General features: G+C 42.4%; 1 protein-coding gene across 7 annotated transcripts; it reads right to left on the bottom strand.

Moving 5' to 3' along the window:
- Positions 1 to 2,345: 2,345 nt before the first annotated feature.
- ssh1b (slingshot protein phosphatase 1b) lies at positions 2,346 to 18,050 on the bottom strand. Of its 7 annotated transcripts, XM_046375754.1 has the most exons (17): positions 17,604 to 17,679; positions 16,248 to 16,285; positions 14,942 to 15,176; positions 14,750 to 14,848; positions 12,909 to 13,009; positions 11,999 to 12,063; positions 11,745 to 11,866; positions 11,583 to 11,651; positions 11,194 to 11,259; positions 10,129 to 10,323; positions 9,658 to 9,751; positions 9,233 to 9,361; positions 9,007 to 9,053; positions 8,265 to 8,411; positions 7,740 to 7,940; positions 6,897 to 7,539; positions 2,346 to 6,725 (listed from the first exon to the last, which is right to left on the bottom strand). In XM_046375754.1, the coding sequence occupies exons 4-17, from the start codon at positions 14,845 to 14,847 to the stop codon at positions 6,117 to 6,119; spliced, it is 2,586 nt and encodes an 861-aa protein (XP_046231710.1). In that variant the 5' UTR covers position 14,848; positions 14,942 to 15,176; positions 16,248 to 16,285; positions 17,604 to 17,679; the 3' UTR covers positions 2,346 to 6,116. The 7 variants fall into 7 exon arrangements, with proteins under 7 accessions (XP_046231710.1, XP_046231711.1, XP_046231708.1 ...); XM_046375755.1 differs by lacking the exon at positions 17,604 to 17,679 and having other exon boundaries at positions 14,942 to 15,147; positions 16,248 to 16,262; XM_046375752.1 differs by lacking the exons at positions 14,750 to 14,848; positions 14,942 to 15,176 and having other exon boundaries at positions 17,604 to 18,050.
- Between the last annotated feature and the right edge of the window lie 51 nt (positions 18,051 to 18,101).

Raw genomic sequence — 18,101 nt, 5'->3', positions numbered from 1 at the left:
GTAGACAGGAGTAATCATTTAAGTTTACTTGGATGACTCAGACAAAAAGCTTAACTAATGTCCTTTGATTTTGTTGGTGGAAAAGGTGATCAAAAGTTGACTGAACCGCTTTACCCTGCACCGTCTGCTGCTTAAGCTATTTCAAGCCTGAGAGACGCTGAGTGACACTTCATTTTGTTTCAAGCCTTTCTGTTTGACCAAAATGCTTGTCCTCAGAATGTTAATGAAACTGTTCCCATGATCATTCACTACTATTTATCTACAAATCATGGTTTTTGTTCTCCAGGCCCAACACCAGTGATTCCTAACTGGGGGTAGACCCCTTTGGAATTGGAAAGTTTGTGGAGTAGCTCAATTAATTTGAAAGATTTAAATTAGAATTTGAACATAAAAGCCAGCAGTGACATCTGAACAACATGTTTTGACAGTGCTTGAAAAAATAGTTAGCAAAGAAGCAGAGAAGTTAGCAAACCGGAGCATACAAGTAGGCTAATGGGTACACTTTTCAAGTTCTTGGCAAAAAGTTGTACTTGATAAACTGTTATGACACCTATAAGGAACTGAAAAATCAAAATAAGACACCTAAAACTTGATAAACGGTTGAAACAGATCTCTAAAAGTAACTGGATAAACACTTGGAATTGTGAAAAGCAGTCCAATGGATATACAGCTAAAATAAATAACTGAAAGAAATATAGAAGTAGCTGAAAATGAACATCACTTTTAAATGATTGACTGATTGGTGTACATAAATGGCAGTGCTGGTGAAATCGTGACCTACTTTAGTTCCTCTGACAGGGCTGTGGGGGAAAGGACGTGAACAACAGCACTACACCATGCACTCACATGAGCAGAATTTGCAGAAATTTCAATGAACAATTTTAATTTTGTATATCACTGTTTAGTTTTAAATCCAGAACCGAGTTTTGATGTGCTGAAAAGACATGTTTGCCCAGCACATGACTGAACTACACTGGTGTTCAGCGCTCTTTTCACCACCGTAGTGTTTGGTGTATCCCTCACCTGGTTTCTTAAGTTATATTAGAGCTTTCACCTTTAAAATGTATCTCTGGTTTCCTGGTATGATGTGACTCATAACAATCCAATGACTGGACAGATGCTCGAGCTTGCAGCTTCAATGTATCTGAAAGCGTTATTTTGGGATGGATGTGTTAAGATGGCAACAGTGGGAGGCATCTGTGACATTGGCTTGTGAAACTCCCTCCCTCATCCCTCTCTCTCTCTCTCTTTTCATTTCCCATTCTTGTGTCAAGCACACAGTTTATCAGAGACTTGTGACTTTGAGTACACAATTTATTAGCCCAGTCTCAGGATAAGTTTTCCAATCAGAATACCGTGCCTCTTCTTTAGAGCATTATGCACATGACATGTAATAAGCTCAAATTTAAATAGTCAGCATGACAGGATGATATTCCCACACATAATCTAGTTTGACAGTAAAATTTTCATAGCGTTCTGCAAGGCGGGACTTGGGGTCATGAAAAGATAAATGTGCTTCTACTTTAAGGTGGCATGATGGGTTTATGCAGCGTATGAACTCGTAACTCATCCTCAGGGACGAGTTAAAGCCAGACAACAAATGACTGTGTGTGTCAATTAAGAATCTTCTTATTCATAACAAGCTATGTCTCTGGGTTGTATAACACACGCAACTACACCAGTGTACAGTATCACCATATGCAAAGCAGACATGACACATTTGGACTCGTTAAATAAAGACTCTTATGTTACTGAGTTACAAAATGTTGACCTTAAGCTGAGTTTTAACACTTAATTTCTCCTCCTGACCTGTTATTACTGTAGCATTTACCATGACAATCAACACTGATCATTCTTACTTGCCTTAAAACAACTGGTTTGGAATTTATCGAATAAATTGTATAATTACACTCACATTAATCATCAGAGATTTTAAGTAGATACTTACACAGGCTGATGTTAAAAACTGCTGTTCTCCCTGCCTGTCGTCTTGGTGGACTTTGTCTTTCTGGGAGATCTTCTCCTTGTTCAGCCGTCACCTGCCCCGTGATGTCAGACTGACTTCATTTGACTAACTCAATAAGAGAGCTCTCTGGCCTGTCCATTCAGCTAAAAGGGCAAGTGAAGACAGAGGCAGTTCATATGATCAAAGGTACACAGTATATTGCAGTAAAGGTATGATTAAAGAAAAACCTTTTAGACACAGTTGCATTTCAAGACTCTACAGCAGATGTTAAATACAAACCACTTTCTTTCCACTGAAGTCTGTCACTACAATGAAAACAGTGTGATGATAACTGCTGAGCTCAGCGCAGGTTTTCAGTTGCACTGAAAAAACGGACTGTACAGAGGAAACTGTTTATTTCCATGATAAACATTAGCCTCGACATCATTTTAACAAAATGTAAAAAAAAAAAAGAAAAGAAAAAAAATAAGTGCATTACACATGAACATCGGCAATGTACAGTACAGTACACAAAAGTTAACAAAAAAACATTTGCGTAACACAATTGTACTCCCAGGTAGGTTTTCATGTTCTGCATTTTATCCATTTGTTTCAACCTCACATGCTATGGGGCAGACTTGTGCTCTATGAATACACACTATAGATGCCTCGATCCCCAATTTGACTTTAATATCCTTCCTCACAAAGTCCTCAAGGCTTGGCTTTGAAATGGGATTGTCATTTTCACAACTGCTGCCTGGGAATAATGCAATAAAAAAATTCAGTCATTGTCATTTTTTTTAGAGCCTCAAGACATCTGCCTAAATTAGAGATGACCAAAGTCTTTTTTTTTTCCTGCTGTGGTACAAACACGAGAACTTAATTATGAGTACTTCTCAATATACAGTAGCGTTATCAGTGCTTTTCTTAATATTGGCCACATCTGCAAGCTAATGTACTCAATAGCAAAATGTAGAGAAAATATATACAGACTATTCAATTTGAAAGACTTTGAAGTAATCCTGTTCTAATGTTTTGTAAATGATAGTTCTCATTCCAGCAAGTAAGGTTCTTCAGCCAGCTATTGAACCAATACAGTGTACCACAAGTTTCAACAATATCAAACAAATACAGTATTATTATAGGCTATTAATAAATGGAAGTCCATCAAGTATGTGTGTACTGGGGTGGAGGAGGCTGCTGTGCATGATCTTGCGTGTGTGTTTGCATACATTAGATTATGTGCCGAGTCATACATTGCAAGGACAATGGGTTATTATTGGGAGTGAGGGGAAAGTGATGTACAAAAAAGCCAGACCATCAACACGCTCACAGAAACTTTGCAATGCCTATGATGTTTTGTGAAAGAGCTAAGGCCAAGGTTAAGGCACTTAAATACAAAAACAAATTCAAATGAAGCTAACAACCAAGCATAGTGCTGTGGTCTGGGAAATACGAGGATTTAGTGCTTGTAACATCACACACTGAACAGGCTCACCTGTCAAACAAACTGAGAACAACTTCAATTGGAATCTTATTAATAATACAATGAAGGAAGAGTTCAATATTTGGGAAATATATCTGCTTTCTTGCTGAGAGTTAGATGACATGAACATCAAGTGTGTCATTAAATACAAAGCTATAGCCAGCGGCTTGTTAGCGTAGCACAGCATGAAGACTCACAGCACCTCTAGTGCTCACAGTTAGAAGTGTAAGAATGAACTAGTTGTTGTTTTTAGATTGATTCACTTTTGCCACTACTTTTCTTGAATCTTATAGCTGCAATAATTCTTAAATAATTTTATGGCAGTTGTGACTATTGAACTGTGTGCAGTATCAGATCAGTGCCTTATGTTACATCATGCTTAAATCGCCATGTGAGGGGAAAAACTAAATTATTTAAATCTAACTAGTGGAGCAAACCTGCAGCTCTCTGGGATCCAGTTAAGGGAGGAGAAGAAGGAATAGAGGATGCACTGTTGTTGTTTGTTTCTACTGGAAGAAACAACAACTCACCTTGTGGTTATAGAGGATTAAATAATTTGCATTCATTCTTTGTACAGTTTTCGTTTCTCCTGAACCACTCAGATCACAATCATAACACTTTGCTTTGCATGTGCTTTTCTTGCATACACGCATGCATCATTCAGTAGCACACCCAGCGTGCCGAAAACAGTAAGAACACAACATCAACCAGACAGAGTGACACCCTGTGGCACAGCAACTTTGGATTAATGGCACAATTTGAACAAAACAGGCCTCAAGCTGTCTGAACATGAACAAAATGGAAACATAACAAATGAGGAAAAGACTGTTTGCAGGGGCAGAAGAGTCGAAGTCAGAAAGGTGAACGTTTGTGGTTTTTCTTGATAAGGTAGACTTATTTGATGTTTAAGATTATGGATATCTAGAATTGCAAATTAAGAATATGCTTTCTAAATTTCACACGGTAAGTAGAAAAAAAATAATTTAGTAATTTGAAAATCAGAAAAAATAACTCAAATTTTATGTCACAAAACCTGTAAATTGTCAACATATTTAACAGCAGCATCTGTCCAATTATCATCAAATCAAATGAACTACACTCACAAAGACACAACATATTGTTGATTATTTTTGTGTGTGTGTGTTCTCAGATTCATTTGATTAAAATATCTGAAATATGTATGTGTGAATCATTGACTGTATATGTTAGTGGTGTGAATGGATACTAGAGTTGTACTGAAGTGATAAATATAGACATGATTAATGTGTCTTTTGCAAAGGTTTGCATTGAGATAAAGGTAGTCTGCAGTTTTTCAATGTGTAACCAAGAAGTTAACAGAGTTAGCCTTGTTTATGACGAGAGCCTCTCAGATAAACACTTCCTTTCCCAGATGTAAGCTGGCTAAGGAAGTAAGAAATGTATGTACAGCACATCGAAGGAAACTGGTTCTTTGCCATCTAAAATAATAAAAATGACTAACTGCTCCTGGCAATATGATATGGCTTTGGTCACGGCAAGAACTGATATTTAGTTTATGAGTATTTGTTAAGTGTTTCCTTTTCTTTTCATCAGCGGGGGTTCAATTCAATCGATTTATCTGATTCCATCTGATTGAATTGTATTATCAGTTAAACTGACAAATGTGAATGTATTTTTTCCAATTGTCAGTAAAAGTTAAAGGTGATCCTAAAATGTTTTCTGTCTAAGCATGTTGAAGGTGTGTTGTGTAATACTGCAAAGTCGCACAAAGGCTAAAGTGAGAGCTTTAAGTGCATGATTACATTAACAGAGGACACCAGGGTGAAAAAGTCACTGAGCAGAGAGCAAAAAACAAAACCAAAAAACAAAAACAAACAGTCTTTCACCAAAACAGTCCCGAGATGCTTGTGGTTTGAGGTACGATGCATATGCTCACAACCTTTGTAAATATTATTACACTTTCACATGAAAAGCCCCTTGTGATGCAAAAGCAGCTGCAGCAGAGAAATATCAGTGAAGACAAGTGAGGGTTCAGTCACCAGCAGTAACATGAAGAGATACTGAATGTAATCAAATGAGCTCAACTGCAAAATTTCATTGAGCTCCTTCATGGATACTGTTGATGAGTCGGATTGAAAAACATACAGTACACTGACATAAGCATGTTACTTCAGGTATTTTTCTTTCCATAAATATCAAAGTGCTTGCAACAGCTTTCTTAGAATCCACCACTATGTCCTCTCTTAAAAATATGCCAAACCTGCCTGTTGAGGGTAAAATGGCAGCATTAAGCTCATCTCCACTCAACTGTGGGAAGGAGCGATGATTCTGTATGTAGCACAGGGCCAGCAGGCTCAGGAGAGATCAGTCAAGTCTGAGGGACAAGTGGAGCACACAGGAACGTGTTCAGTCCTTACCCGAAGCATTCAGGCCTTAAGCATATGCTCAAAACAGTCAGCCTCATCTGGATCTTAATGCCAGTAGACGATGACAGGATGCTGTCTGTTAATGCAGAGAGGGCTGCTGCAGCTTGTTACAGTGCGGCCATGAGGCCAGGACATGACTGTACAGGTCAAAGCAGAACTTCGTTTCTGGTACGACACCGCAGCGGCAGTGATCTAAAAGCCCACAGCCATCATAGTGTACCCGGCAGAGGCAGTGGTAAGCCTCCTCCTCCTCCTTCTCATCCATGCTTGGACCACTGTATTAAGGCAGGGACCCCACAGGAAGCTGGCCCTCCATGCTCAAACTTGGCAGCTTCTCAAGTCCTTCTGCCCTCTGTTGCATCAGTTCCAGACCAAATTCTATCCCCAGTTCTGGCATTTGCAGCTGGAGCTCCACTGCAGCACCGGCATGTAATTTTAAAGCTTCACCAATGGCCCCTGTGCCCTCCCGTGACATTTGTTCGTCCCCTGGTGGTTCGTCCATGTCCTCCGTCTCCACTGAGCTGCGGTCAGGAGGCGTCTCCTCACAGCTCATGGGGGAGAGCAGTTTCTGCCGGTTGGCTAGTGGGACAGTTGGGACGCAGGTGGGGGTGCAGGTGGTGCAGCGGTACAGAGGACTACAGGGCTGGACCAAGTTAGGTGGGGCGACTGCAGGGGCTTGCAGTGAGTGCAGAATTGGTATGGAGGCAAAATTGGTCCCCGGTGGATCTATGCATATGGTGGGGACAGTGCAGTGGCGGGAGGGATTAACGCGGTGAGAACGGCCTCCTGCTGGACGGTCACAGCGGCGCCCTTGTGGTAGACGCAGGCAGTCTTTACAGGACTGATAGGAGGGCTTCACTTTTAAAGGGTTTCCTGTGCTAGCACTGTCCTAAATGGAGTAACATTGGAACAGAACACGGTATATGGTCAGCTTCAGGCAGAATATTTCAAATGCAAAAATACTAACATTACTGATGCTTCAGAAATAAAAGCAGCGTTACAAAAAGATTGTTAAACACAAAACATGACCCCCTTTAAAAGCTATATTGTCTCAACTCACGTCAAAAGCTGCAGGGCAGCTGCGTTTGGCAGCAAGGCGGTTGCTGTTGTTGGTGTTCAGGTTGGCTAGGCCTAACCGGCTTTCCTCCATCCTCTCGCCCTCCTCCACTGCCTTCTTCCCATCTGAATTTCCAGGTGTTTGAGCCAACGCCGCCATCTCAGCTTCCTCTTTCTTGGCCTCCTCCTCATCCTCTTCCTCCAAAGTGCTGAACTCGAGCCTCAGTCTCATGTCCTCAAGGGGATCAAGGCGCCCGCATGTCTGAGCTGCTGTGCCCTCGCCAGGCAGGGCCAAATGTGCCATAGGGAAACCCTCATCCTCCAATAGGGCATCTCTCTCCACGTCTTCAATCTCAATGAAAACTCTCTCCATACCGAGCAGAGGGGGACCCCGCACTGGGGTGGAAGGCTCACTGTCTAGCGCAGAGTCTGACAAACGTCTGAAATAATAATTATAGTTAAGAGAGTCAAGGGGCTCCATCTCCAGACCCATACCCCTGCAGGGAGATGCCCCGCAGCCTCCCCAGGCCTCCTCCTCTCTGAGCACTGGCGTCTCTTCCCCACCGGTGCTGTGGCCAGAGGCTTGCAAATCGTCCGACCCCTCCTCATCAGTTTCAGGTCTCCAAAGCTTGTTGTGACGCTGTTTACTGTGAAGGCAAAATATACCATTGTTTATGATAAGTGATAAACACATCATAAAGCACGATTAGAATTTTTAATTCCAGCAGCATGGGATACTACTTTATAAAGAGCAGCCATGTGTAATCAGTATCAGCTCTGAAGATGTGAAAAAACAACAACTTTCAGATGACTGCAGTTCACTGAGCGAAGAGTAATCCCGAGTTACCTTGCATCCAGGATTCCCTCATATTCGGCCAGCTGCCTCATGAAAGCAGCGTTTGGCTGAGCTATACTCCGTTTCTGCTTGACAAAGTTGTAGGCTTTCTCCAGAGACCAGCCATACTCCTTCATTGCATAGGCAATAACTGTAGAGGCAGACCGGCTCACCCCCATCTTGCAGTGCACCAGGCACTTGGAATTGTTCTTCCTGTTGGACACAAAAAAAAAAGAAAAAAAAAATTACATGGACCAACCAACGTGTTTCAACTTCAGCTTTATTCATGTTTGTTTTTACCTTTTTTAATTCATGTGTACACAGCTGCATGGCAACAAGACTGATTTCACCATTTCAGTTATTTCTATTTCTGTTATTGGCACAGAAACTTCGTTTGCGAATGCCAAAGTGCTGTTGGAGTACACTTTTGTTGACTCTTGCAGTTTTATAATCTGTACATTTCCTCCTTCAACTCTCACATTACCCCTCCCCCAAAAGCAACAGCTCGCTGGTTTATTTTCACATGTAGGGTCTTACTTGGCTTTGACAATAAAGTTGTATGTGTCGTTCCAGTGGGCCAGCAGGTCGGTTGCCTCCTCATCGTACACACGGACGTTGTGATAAGAGAACATCCCTGGGAAGAAGTTGTCAATCTCTCTGGTAACGTTCAGGATGTAACCCACTCTGCAAGCAAAACGACAGCATGTTAGTATTCCCCCCCTCTGTGATTATTAGTTCAACTGTTACGCAACATAAATGGAAACAAATCTGTTTCACATGGAGAATCAGACTTAATATCTACCAACACTGCTGCACTGATCAGATTACGGACTGAGAGTGAAACAGAGGAATGTTAACTCGATAAAGTTTTATTCTTCGTGTGCCAAAGCCTGAGTGTCATTTATTCAGTTTATTGAATGTGTGCAGATCCAGTTCCTGGCCTGCTGTACTGGACACGGCACACTTTCACATTTAGATGTGAACAAACACTCTCTCTTTTTGGCCAACACGATCACTGACACATTGTGTATCTCACTTTTCCCACAGTGCACTTTGCTTTTTGAACCAACACCTTAATTTCATATTGTATATCCTCAAATCCTTCAAGCACAAACTAGATTTAACAGAAAAATATATCTTATTTACATAAACTAGCAACTTTGAGGAAAAACTGTACGTGTAAAGCTTTTATACAACCCTGTATAAGAATTAATATACAGGATTCATTTTGGATTTAAGTAGGAACACATGTTATGTTACTATTTAGCTATCAGCTCACCCACAGTCACGTAGTTCTTCCAGATTGGAAGCGTTCCACTCAGAGCCCTGCAGAGGCAACAAGAACGAAACTTATTCAAAATAACTGTTTATGTATAAACCACAGCATCACAGTATTTTGGCATAAGTGTGGAGGAAAAGAGAAGAAACTATTATAAAAGTGCGATATAAAATACACAAAAATAGCGTTAAGTAAAAAGGGTTCAAAACAGAAAATAGATTCTCACCAAGTAAACATGTTCAAAGATAAGTGTAGCCTTGTCCATCTGACCCAGGATCAGGAGCATCTCGTTGTCTATGAACTCTTTGTACTCTTTGAGGTTACAGCTCATATGCTGCTCCAGCTCGTTACGGATCTGACGACGAGGACACAACATGAAACAATTACTTTCTAAAAAACAAAAACACAATAGAGCTCTACATCCTGTTTCTACTTACTAAGCAAAGATGCACAGTTTCTTACAGACATGATATTTAAAAAGGTTTCCATACTGCCTTTAACCGGAATTCATTAAAGCTTAAGTCTGTCATGCAGTTTGGAAGAAAAGTGACAAGCAAAATGAGCTTGCAGGATTCTACATGTACATCAACCATAAAACAGGGAAGTCAGTCGTATCTTTTTCTTTTGTTGAGGAGTTGATTTGGCACATACCTCCTTCGAGGTGATGTTCTCCAGATCTTGAAACGTCATGATGTTGCGTAGCTTGGCTTTAATGAGACACTCTGTTCTCTCCCGTTCGGTCGGTCTGCACATAGTGAGTCAACACATCAGTGCTCCTTTCTGAGTGAACATTAGCCTAACACTGTAACATGTCTCCACAGCTGAAAACAAAGCACAGTAACAAAAGGAGAACAGCTGGTGTCCAAAGCACTGAAATCTATTCCATGACTGAGGATGTACACAAAGCGGCCACGTTAGTTGTTCTGTTCGGCCATGTGACACAAATGTTACTTGAAATCAGACATATGTGAAATCCTCTTCTGGCATACAGGACAATTACATCAGGTGAGAGTATTGCGAACACCTCAACACATTATAGCCTGGTCTTCCCACCAGTTACATTACATTTCACCTCATAACTAAAACTGTTGCACGACAGGAAGCGGTCCTGCAGAGTCTCACCGGTCGACGAACATGGTGGGTGAGTCGGGCCGGGTAGTCTCCAGGTCGGTCATAGCATTCCACTCATTGACGCAGCTTTGCTCTGAGGTGATGCAGCTCTCATAGAAGGCCATCCATGTGAGAGCAATGCCCCCTGGGAAGTAGTTGAACCGGCGTGACACCTCGCATGCCTTGTGGAGGACCTGCAGGGCAGACCTGCAGTAGCACAGAGCAAAGGAATGGCCATCAAAAAGATGGATTTATAGTGAAAGGAGCAGGGCCAATAAGAAATCACCTCTCAGGAAGAAAATGATATGTAATTTTTTACTGGTAATTCTCATAAGTGACCAGCAGGTGGCAAGCAGATGTAGCAAGACTGACGGAAGTCACAGTGTAATGAGAGGCCCGAAAGGCCATCACAATGATCATCAGCAAATGTCCAACCAAGAAAATGAACATTTTCATTATTTTAAATACATTTGAATTTGGCAGATTTGTGAGGCTGAAAGCTTCTACAAAGGGACAGTTGGAGAGTTGCCAAGTTCTGTCAAACTGTTGGATGTCAGTGTGATCAAGAGTGCTTACACAGAGGCAGGGGGATTGTCTGCAGCGTTAAACCCCTCCACTCGATAACTAGTTGAGAAACATTTAAACGCTGTAATTTACACAATCCCAAAGTCCCAACTTTCAGCAACAAAGAAATCCCATTAATCTCTAACACTCTTACTTACACGTGACAGAAATAGTAGCTCCAAATAATATTGTGACAACTTATCTTGGATTTCAAAGCCTCACAGCTGGACAAAGTCTGCCTTTTTGCCTGTGGTCACTGTAAATGGTCACTGTATCAGCATACTGTACCTTCACACTGAAAACAGGCATAAAGCAGTACCCCTATGGGCAATACAACACTCAAATTAACTCAAACAACACTGTCTAAAAACTGGCTGTTTTGCTCTACCTAAAGTCAGAATCCAAGACAACATTTATCCAGCATGCACTGTGTTTTCCTTCTGTCCACACACCACACTGCACACACACACACACACTTCAGTAATCCCCGGCAAACATGAAGGATTCACTCACCACATGGCCTGCACAGATACAGGCTTGAAAACATGGGACCGCCCCGCTGTGTTCACACTGAAGCCTCTGGTGAAGAAGAGGAGGAGAAGGAAGATCAATCTGAGTCTGGATGGAGATGAAGAGTGATGGCGGGGGGAGGGGGGGTGTAAACACAAACTGGACACGACTCATTCATGGGACTATTCAGGACAACGACCAGTGGAACATTCCTCCAGCATACAGAGACACAGACAATGTTAACAGGTCAGCAAGAACAGTTCTCACACACAGAGAGAAATGCATGTAATTCATTCCTCTGCCACTGGTGGGCAGTAAAACCTAAAAGGCAGAGAGGTGCCAAAACACACCGTTCTCTTCCATCATTTATGACGGGATAAACTGAAACTTACCCATCCCCATCCAAATGTATGTTGGTGTCACTCCACAGTGGCAGCACCATCCCAATGGAGCAATCTTTACTGTAGATCACAAAGATTTAACAACAACATTTTATCAAAACTAATCATCAGATTAGACTGCATTAAATGTAAGGCTGCAGAGAGATGAGTTACCTGTCCTTGTCTGTGAAGTCCATCCCCAGGACGATATTTTCCTCTGTATCTTGATGGCCGTTGGTGTAGATAACGACCATGTAGCGCACGCGGTCTGACCATCCGCTCTCTAACCGTACAGCCTGTGGGAAGAAAGGAGATTATGCAAGAAAAATGTTGGAAATGAAAATGTAATTTTCTTTCTTACTAAATTAAGTTATAAGCTTCACAGTGTTACATGAGGAATGAAGTGGGTGTATGAGTATTATACTGACCAGCTTAATGCGATCTTCAGACCGGAGGATCTTAAACATGACCTGCAGGTGCTGAGGTAAATCACCTGAAAGTGACATGAGCATTGAGACTGATTAGGCTCAAGGTGATCATCACATTCCTGATGTCTGAACTGGAAGCTTTAATGGGTACTGTACTAAATAACTAAAGCTGCCTTTAATAAGCTGAAAAATACGATCAAGTTCAGACTTAGCACACAGAGAAAGGAATGCACACTTAAATCACTGACCACAGAGGCTCTTTCTGAAATTTCTTGGAAAAAAACAAAAAAACAAAACAAAGGTCAACTACAAACTGATCATTCAGCCTCTTCTATTGTTCATTCATTGTTGGTTTTCTTTTCCAGTGGGAGGAAATATGTTTGCAGATTTCTCTCAATGAAGGCAAATCTGAACTCTGCGACCCCCCCCAGCTGTGCTGAAATAACACGTTACTGAGTAACACCTGAGTCACATGCCGACTGACTTCTGACTTGTCCCGTGTTTGTCCTGAAATGACTTTAGACTTCGACACGGGCGTCAGATTAGAAACTCGTCAACAGTGAGTGTCTGTAAAAGAAACCCACTGATGGATATTTAAACACTCACAGAACATTTTTATTTTTAGATCCAACGTGCAGACAAACCACGGCATGATGACTGCGTAATAACACCTGCATAAATCCGTTGTAGGGCCGTGTCTGAAATGATTTGTGAGCATCCCTCATGCTCACGTTGGCTCAGTCAGACCCAGCTAGGTAAGGCTTCCTAACAGTTCAGAATAAACACAGACCAACCCAGAGAGAGAAAAGCCACCTCAGCAAATCCAATTTTTTTGTCTTTTGTGTGGAGCTCGTGTGGAGAGGACAAGAAACAAAGCTTCTTCTGTGTGTGCATGTGTGTGTGGTCCTACCTGCATGTTTGTGGTGGGTCGGGGTCTTTGGCCCTTGTGCGTTGCCGCCCTGTTGGAGAAAGAGGGCGGCTCCTTTGACCATGAAGAAGCTCTCGCTGAGGCTGGAAAAACCAGAAGTGGAAAATAAATTGGCTAAGAAATTCAAAGAACAGTTTACAGTTCTCAGTCTGCACTCCATCTTCACATCTGGTTATACCAGTTTAACCATTCCTGCTGCTTCCTTCTAACCACAGAGGGAATCAAGTGAGGTCAGGAAATCCTCAATTTTAAGTTTAAAATGCTGACCATCCATTTTCACCGAGTCAGAGATTATTGCTATTGCTTTTCACAGGAGATGTTTTGTCTCAACATCATCTTCACGGTCTCCACAGAGCTTCAACTTTACCTCACGTATGTAAAAACCTGTTGTGTTACACCGCTGACCCCCTTCTGCAACACCACAACCCTGTCCTGGTTATGCTGGGAAGAACGAGGGCAGGACTTCAATACACAAGACACAAGCTCAAACAAGGCTAGACACAGACTCCACTTCAAAATATAACCACACAAATTGTTACAGACACCAGACCCTCAATACTCCACCAAAAATGATTCTCACATATTGGAAGTAAACTACAGTCCCAACCTTACATTTAGTTTAGGCTTAATTATTAGGCTGACATGGTGGGATTTTTTAGGTTCTGACTTCTTCCTTAAAGAATTTATTTAGTCGTTGTTACTGTTTCTATATTTTCACTGGTATAACACAACCTTGATTGTAATCACAGAATGATGAAAAATGCCTGTCACAATTTCCTGCTATGGTGATGTCTTCAAATTGCATGTTTTGTTCGACTGAATGTCTTGACTATCACGCAAGACGCTGGAGGACATCAAAGGACTCACCAGAACTGAGAAGCTCAGTTGAAAGAACGAAAGAACCAGTTTTTGTTGAAAAAAGACGAACTATTAAACGGTAACATTTTCTGATTTATTTTCTGCTGGCTTGAAAACCTAACTTGAAAACACACTTTAACTCATGAAGAGCGTTTAAGAATTGAGATGAGCAAAGTTGAGACGGGGACATGAAATGGCTGCAGCCAGGATACTGTACGTACAGTGAGCAGACAGGTGTAGGCTGCATACTTATTAAGTCCTCATTGGTTCACTGAGCAGGACAAGAGGCTCACCAGAGGCTGAAAGTCAGCAGAGTCCTGATGCAGTGACTTTTACAGCCCTGTGTTTTTACAGCATGATTAACAGACTCTACTTGATTGGGTTGGCTGACCTGACTATCCAAATGTGCTTTAATACTCTGTCCCCTGTCCAACCTGTGTTGGACGCAGCACTTCTAGGTCACGACTTTGTTACAGAGGCTGCAGCGAGCAGGAGGAGAGCTTTAGCATCTTTTCTCACACAGAACAGAGTGCGGCTTTGTTTGACCGCACTCTCATTCCCCCTGATTAACCAACACACACACACACACAAAGGCTGGTATGACTGAGTGGGACCATCACAAGGCCTTTTGTTTCAGCTCCACTGGTACGTGGTATCATTATTTCTCTTCAAATTTAAGTACAGAATATGTAATTCTGAGAAGATGCTTGGAGTGATATAATAAGGTTTGGATGGTTTGTTGATTTCAAAGTAACAGCTTCAAAGTCTTAATAAAAGTTCAATCAGTCCTTTCCTTATGGGAAAATAGATCATTAATCAGCAAGAATGACTGATGTAGTTCCCAAAAAAAATCCTCTCCGAATTCAAGCTTCAAAATGTGGCTGACTGTCCTAAAAATGGAAGGTTTCATCATAACTGTCGAGTGTCAAGTCAACTTTTTTATTCGCGCCGCCGTTTGAACTTACATGCGACAGATCTCCCTCTGAGTCAGAGCAGCTTCCTCCACAAAGTGAGGCAGCACGGTGAACATGGCTTTATGTGAAGGTTTCACAACCAGATGCATCCTGCGAATAGTTAGCGGACTATTTACAGTTTAAGACAAAGAAAACTCCAATGTGGTCTCCTCCTCTTAACATCCTTCTATCTGTCTTCCACACCTGCATATTCCTGTCCACGATCGGAGTCAGCAGCCTCTGCTTGCAGCATATTTAACTTGTCTCATCGTGGTTGTGGTCTGGCAAGTCGTCTCTCTTTCCCACAGCTTTCTCACCATCTCAGCCCTCAGGTCCTCGCCCATGCTTCCTTGTCCTCTCAGTTTCTGGTCCCCATCTCCTCTTCACAGCAGCACTCCCTATGCAGCACTCTACCACAATACCATCATTCATGCAAGCACTGGTAGGCGGTGGAAATGTTACTTGGCGTCAATCTGAAGTCTGACATGCAGAATCTTAAATTCAGACACCATGCTGATGAGTTTCTGAGCCACAATGACATGTTCCTCATTTATCCACTGCAGACGAGGCATGACATGACTGTTTCAACTGTGAGTGACCTCCCCACACACACACACAGTGAACACAAAGACAGGAGTGTGTGCCAGGGCTTCGCTGACACAAATGATGACTTTTTGTGACGTCGGTTGATGAGAGAAAAGCTTTGTGACCTAGCAGGAACAATCGATTATGAACTTTGGTTACGTAACTGAGCAGAGGAAACATTTAAAAGGCTTTTTATTTCTCCTGACAACAGTGAGAAACTGAGGGCCACTAGAGAAAATAAGCTGTCTTAACTGATAATGTATGAGAACATCAGCACCGAGGACAAGATAAGCAGCTCATCATCTGCTAAAATAGTTTTTAATAATCAATTCAGCCGGCATCTTTGACACTCTGTTTCACTGTGTACTGTCTTTGCCAAACCTGTGTGTTGTTTCAGCCCTTGTTCCAATTAGAGAACCATTATATCTGTTTAAGAATCCACTGCGCAACAAACATTTGGCACTAACAAGTTATATAAACAATCACCAACAAACTGAAAATCCAATCGCGAAACTGAGTGGAAAGTACCGTGTTCATCACGCCTGCCATCCATTTCAACTTCCAGCTTTTCCCATGCAATAAAATCTTATCTTGTGTAGCAGTCCCTCCTAATGCTTTACAAATATTTATGTTAAAAAAGGAGTAAGGCTCAACCCCCTTTTGAAAATAAGTGTGTCTGAACATTGGGGGGAGTTTAGCCTTTACATGAACCTGTGGGTTGTTTCTCTGAGGTAATACTGCCGTCTCAAATACAATCAGATACTGAAAATTACAGCTTGAGACAAAACTGTCTGTTGGTATTTCCCCTTGTTGCCACCACATCCGGATTCAGAAGGCCCAGTGACCACAAAAACACATCCCCAGTCAGAAATACAAAACATCTGTGCGTAATCTCTGCACATCTTCGAACACGGAGACATCCTACCTCTGATTGTTTTTCCGGTCGTCATCGCTTCCAAAATCCTGAAAGACAGATAAAAGGCACAGAATAAAGACTGCAGCAGAAGCAAGCCTCCATGCACACTTAGCTGTTGTTTGTGCATCGGGAGCACATTCACTATGAACATGGTACATTATTACTATGGGAAAAAAACTCTGTATTTTTTGTTCATTCACAGACTGGTTGGACTTTGATACCTTTATGTTTAGTTAAATCTTTAACATGGGACAGTAGTGCCAGTGAATTCTGAGGACAAAGCAGCTGGACTACAGAGTGCCAGCGCCAACTGCTGGTACTTGTTTGTCACTGCTGTGATCTCATCTGCTGTGAATGTCCCACAGAGACAACAGATGAAGGCAACCTAAGTTCAGCAAAAACACATCCAAAACATCACACCCACCCACTTTTCCTTCCAGCTTGCTCTAACACAGAACATGATATTAAAAACCCTACTTATCACCAGAGGAAGAATGTCACTGCTTATTTATTTATTTTTTTTTTCAGTCAGCCTACTTCAGAGCATGTAATCCACTTTCCTAAAACTAGAAACTGGAGCACTAACCCCGATGTTATGATTTCACTGGGAGGTCTAATCTGGCACTGCTCCATATTTGAATGTTTGACTTTGTTTGCTGCTAAGATTTCATTTCGCAGCCTGCTTCACGGCCTCAAACTCCACAAAGTTTAATGTTACTTTTCATTTCTCATTGTCACAAAATAAATCTGACTGCGGTTTTCTAAAGCTAGAAAATCCGATAGTTTTTTGTTGCAATGTAATACAATATTGGACTAGTTTATCTGTGGACAGTGAATATTGACTGATATTTTTTTGTGTGATGTGTTGCATGTATAGGATTTAAATTCTGCCAAGGAGTCCTAACATCTCACCTTTTTTTCTCCTCTCAGATTTCTGCAAGTCTGTGAACCCTTGACTGAACTGTCCAGGGGTATACACTGTGCATGAATCTAAAAAAATTGATGTCATACCCCTTTAAAGTCTCCTCCCCCAATATTGAGGCTGCATTACAGCAAAATAAAAGACAAATAACGACAGAGAACAACCTGAGTGCAACGCAGCTAAACCCAGCCCCCCCTTCACCTCTTTAGGATTTTGTTTACAAATCCGCTACCACAGCAGCCCCAAACACCTCTCGGCTGATACCAATGCAACCGTAAATCAAGTTTATAACACACGCAAACAGCAATGACGGAAGTTAGGTTAGCCTTTTCTGCAGGAATACTGAACAGCCTGTGGTGAAACGGGCTCCTGCAGGCGCTGCTTTAGCGGCGTTTCCTCATACCCCGCGTACACAAAGACCGAGCCCCGGCTGAACCACCTACCTCCCCCGCACTGCTGTTGGTCGTGCTGGCCGAGGATGCTGCGCTGGGGGTGGGAGAGCGCTGCAAAGTCACCAGTGCCATGGTCGGTGGGCTGCAGCCTTGGAGGGCAGCAGAGGAGGAGAGGAGAAGGGAGGGGATGAGGATGTGGGAAGATGCGCCGCTGAGATTGTCTCTGTCACCGGGGAGAAAATGCCTAGTCAGACTCTCATCCAGCAGCACCTGACTGCACAGCCCCGGTGGTGCTCCCTTTCAGTCCTGTTCCGTGCGTCCTCTGCGGTTACCGGAGTCCTCATGAGCGGGAAGTCATTAAAGGCTCCTTCGTTTGTACCGAGCCAGTAGCAAACCCCGAGATTTCATCACTGGTGTGCAGACAGACAAACAAAACACGGTGCAGGTTGCAAGCGGGGCAGAAATGACATGCAGCTTTGCCGGATGCCTGTGATTGGCTGGCCTAGTTCGCGTGCGCGCTGTCATTGGGCCAATGTTGTCAAGGTGACT

Source organism: Scatophagus argus, chromosome 20 (genome assembly GCF_020382885.2).
Source record: "Scatophagus argus isolate fScaArg1 chromosome 20, fScaArg1.pri, whole genome shotgun sequence".
Lineage (NCBI taxonomy): Eukaryota > Metazoa > Chordata > Actinopteri > Scatophagidae > Scatophagus > Scatophagus argus.
The sequence above is the reverse complement of the archived record's forward strand: the minus strand, read 5'-3'. Positions and strand labels throughout refer to the sequence as shown.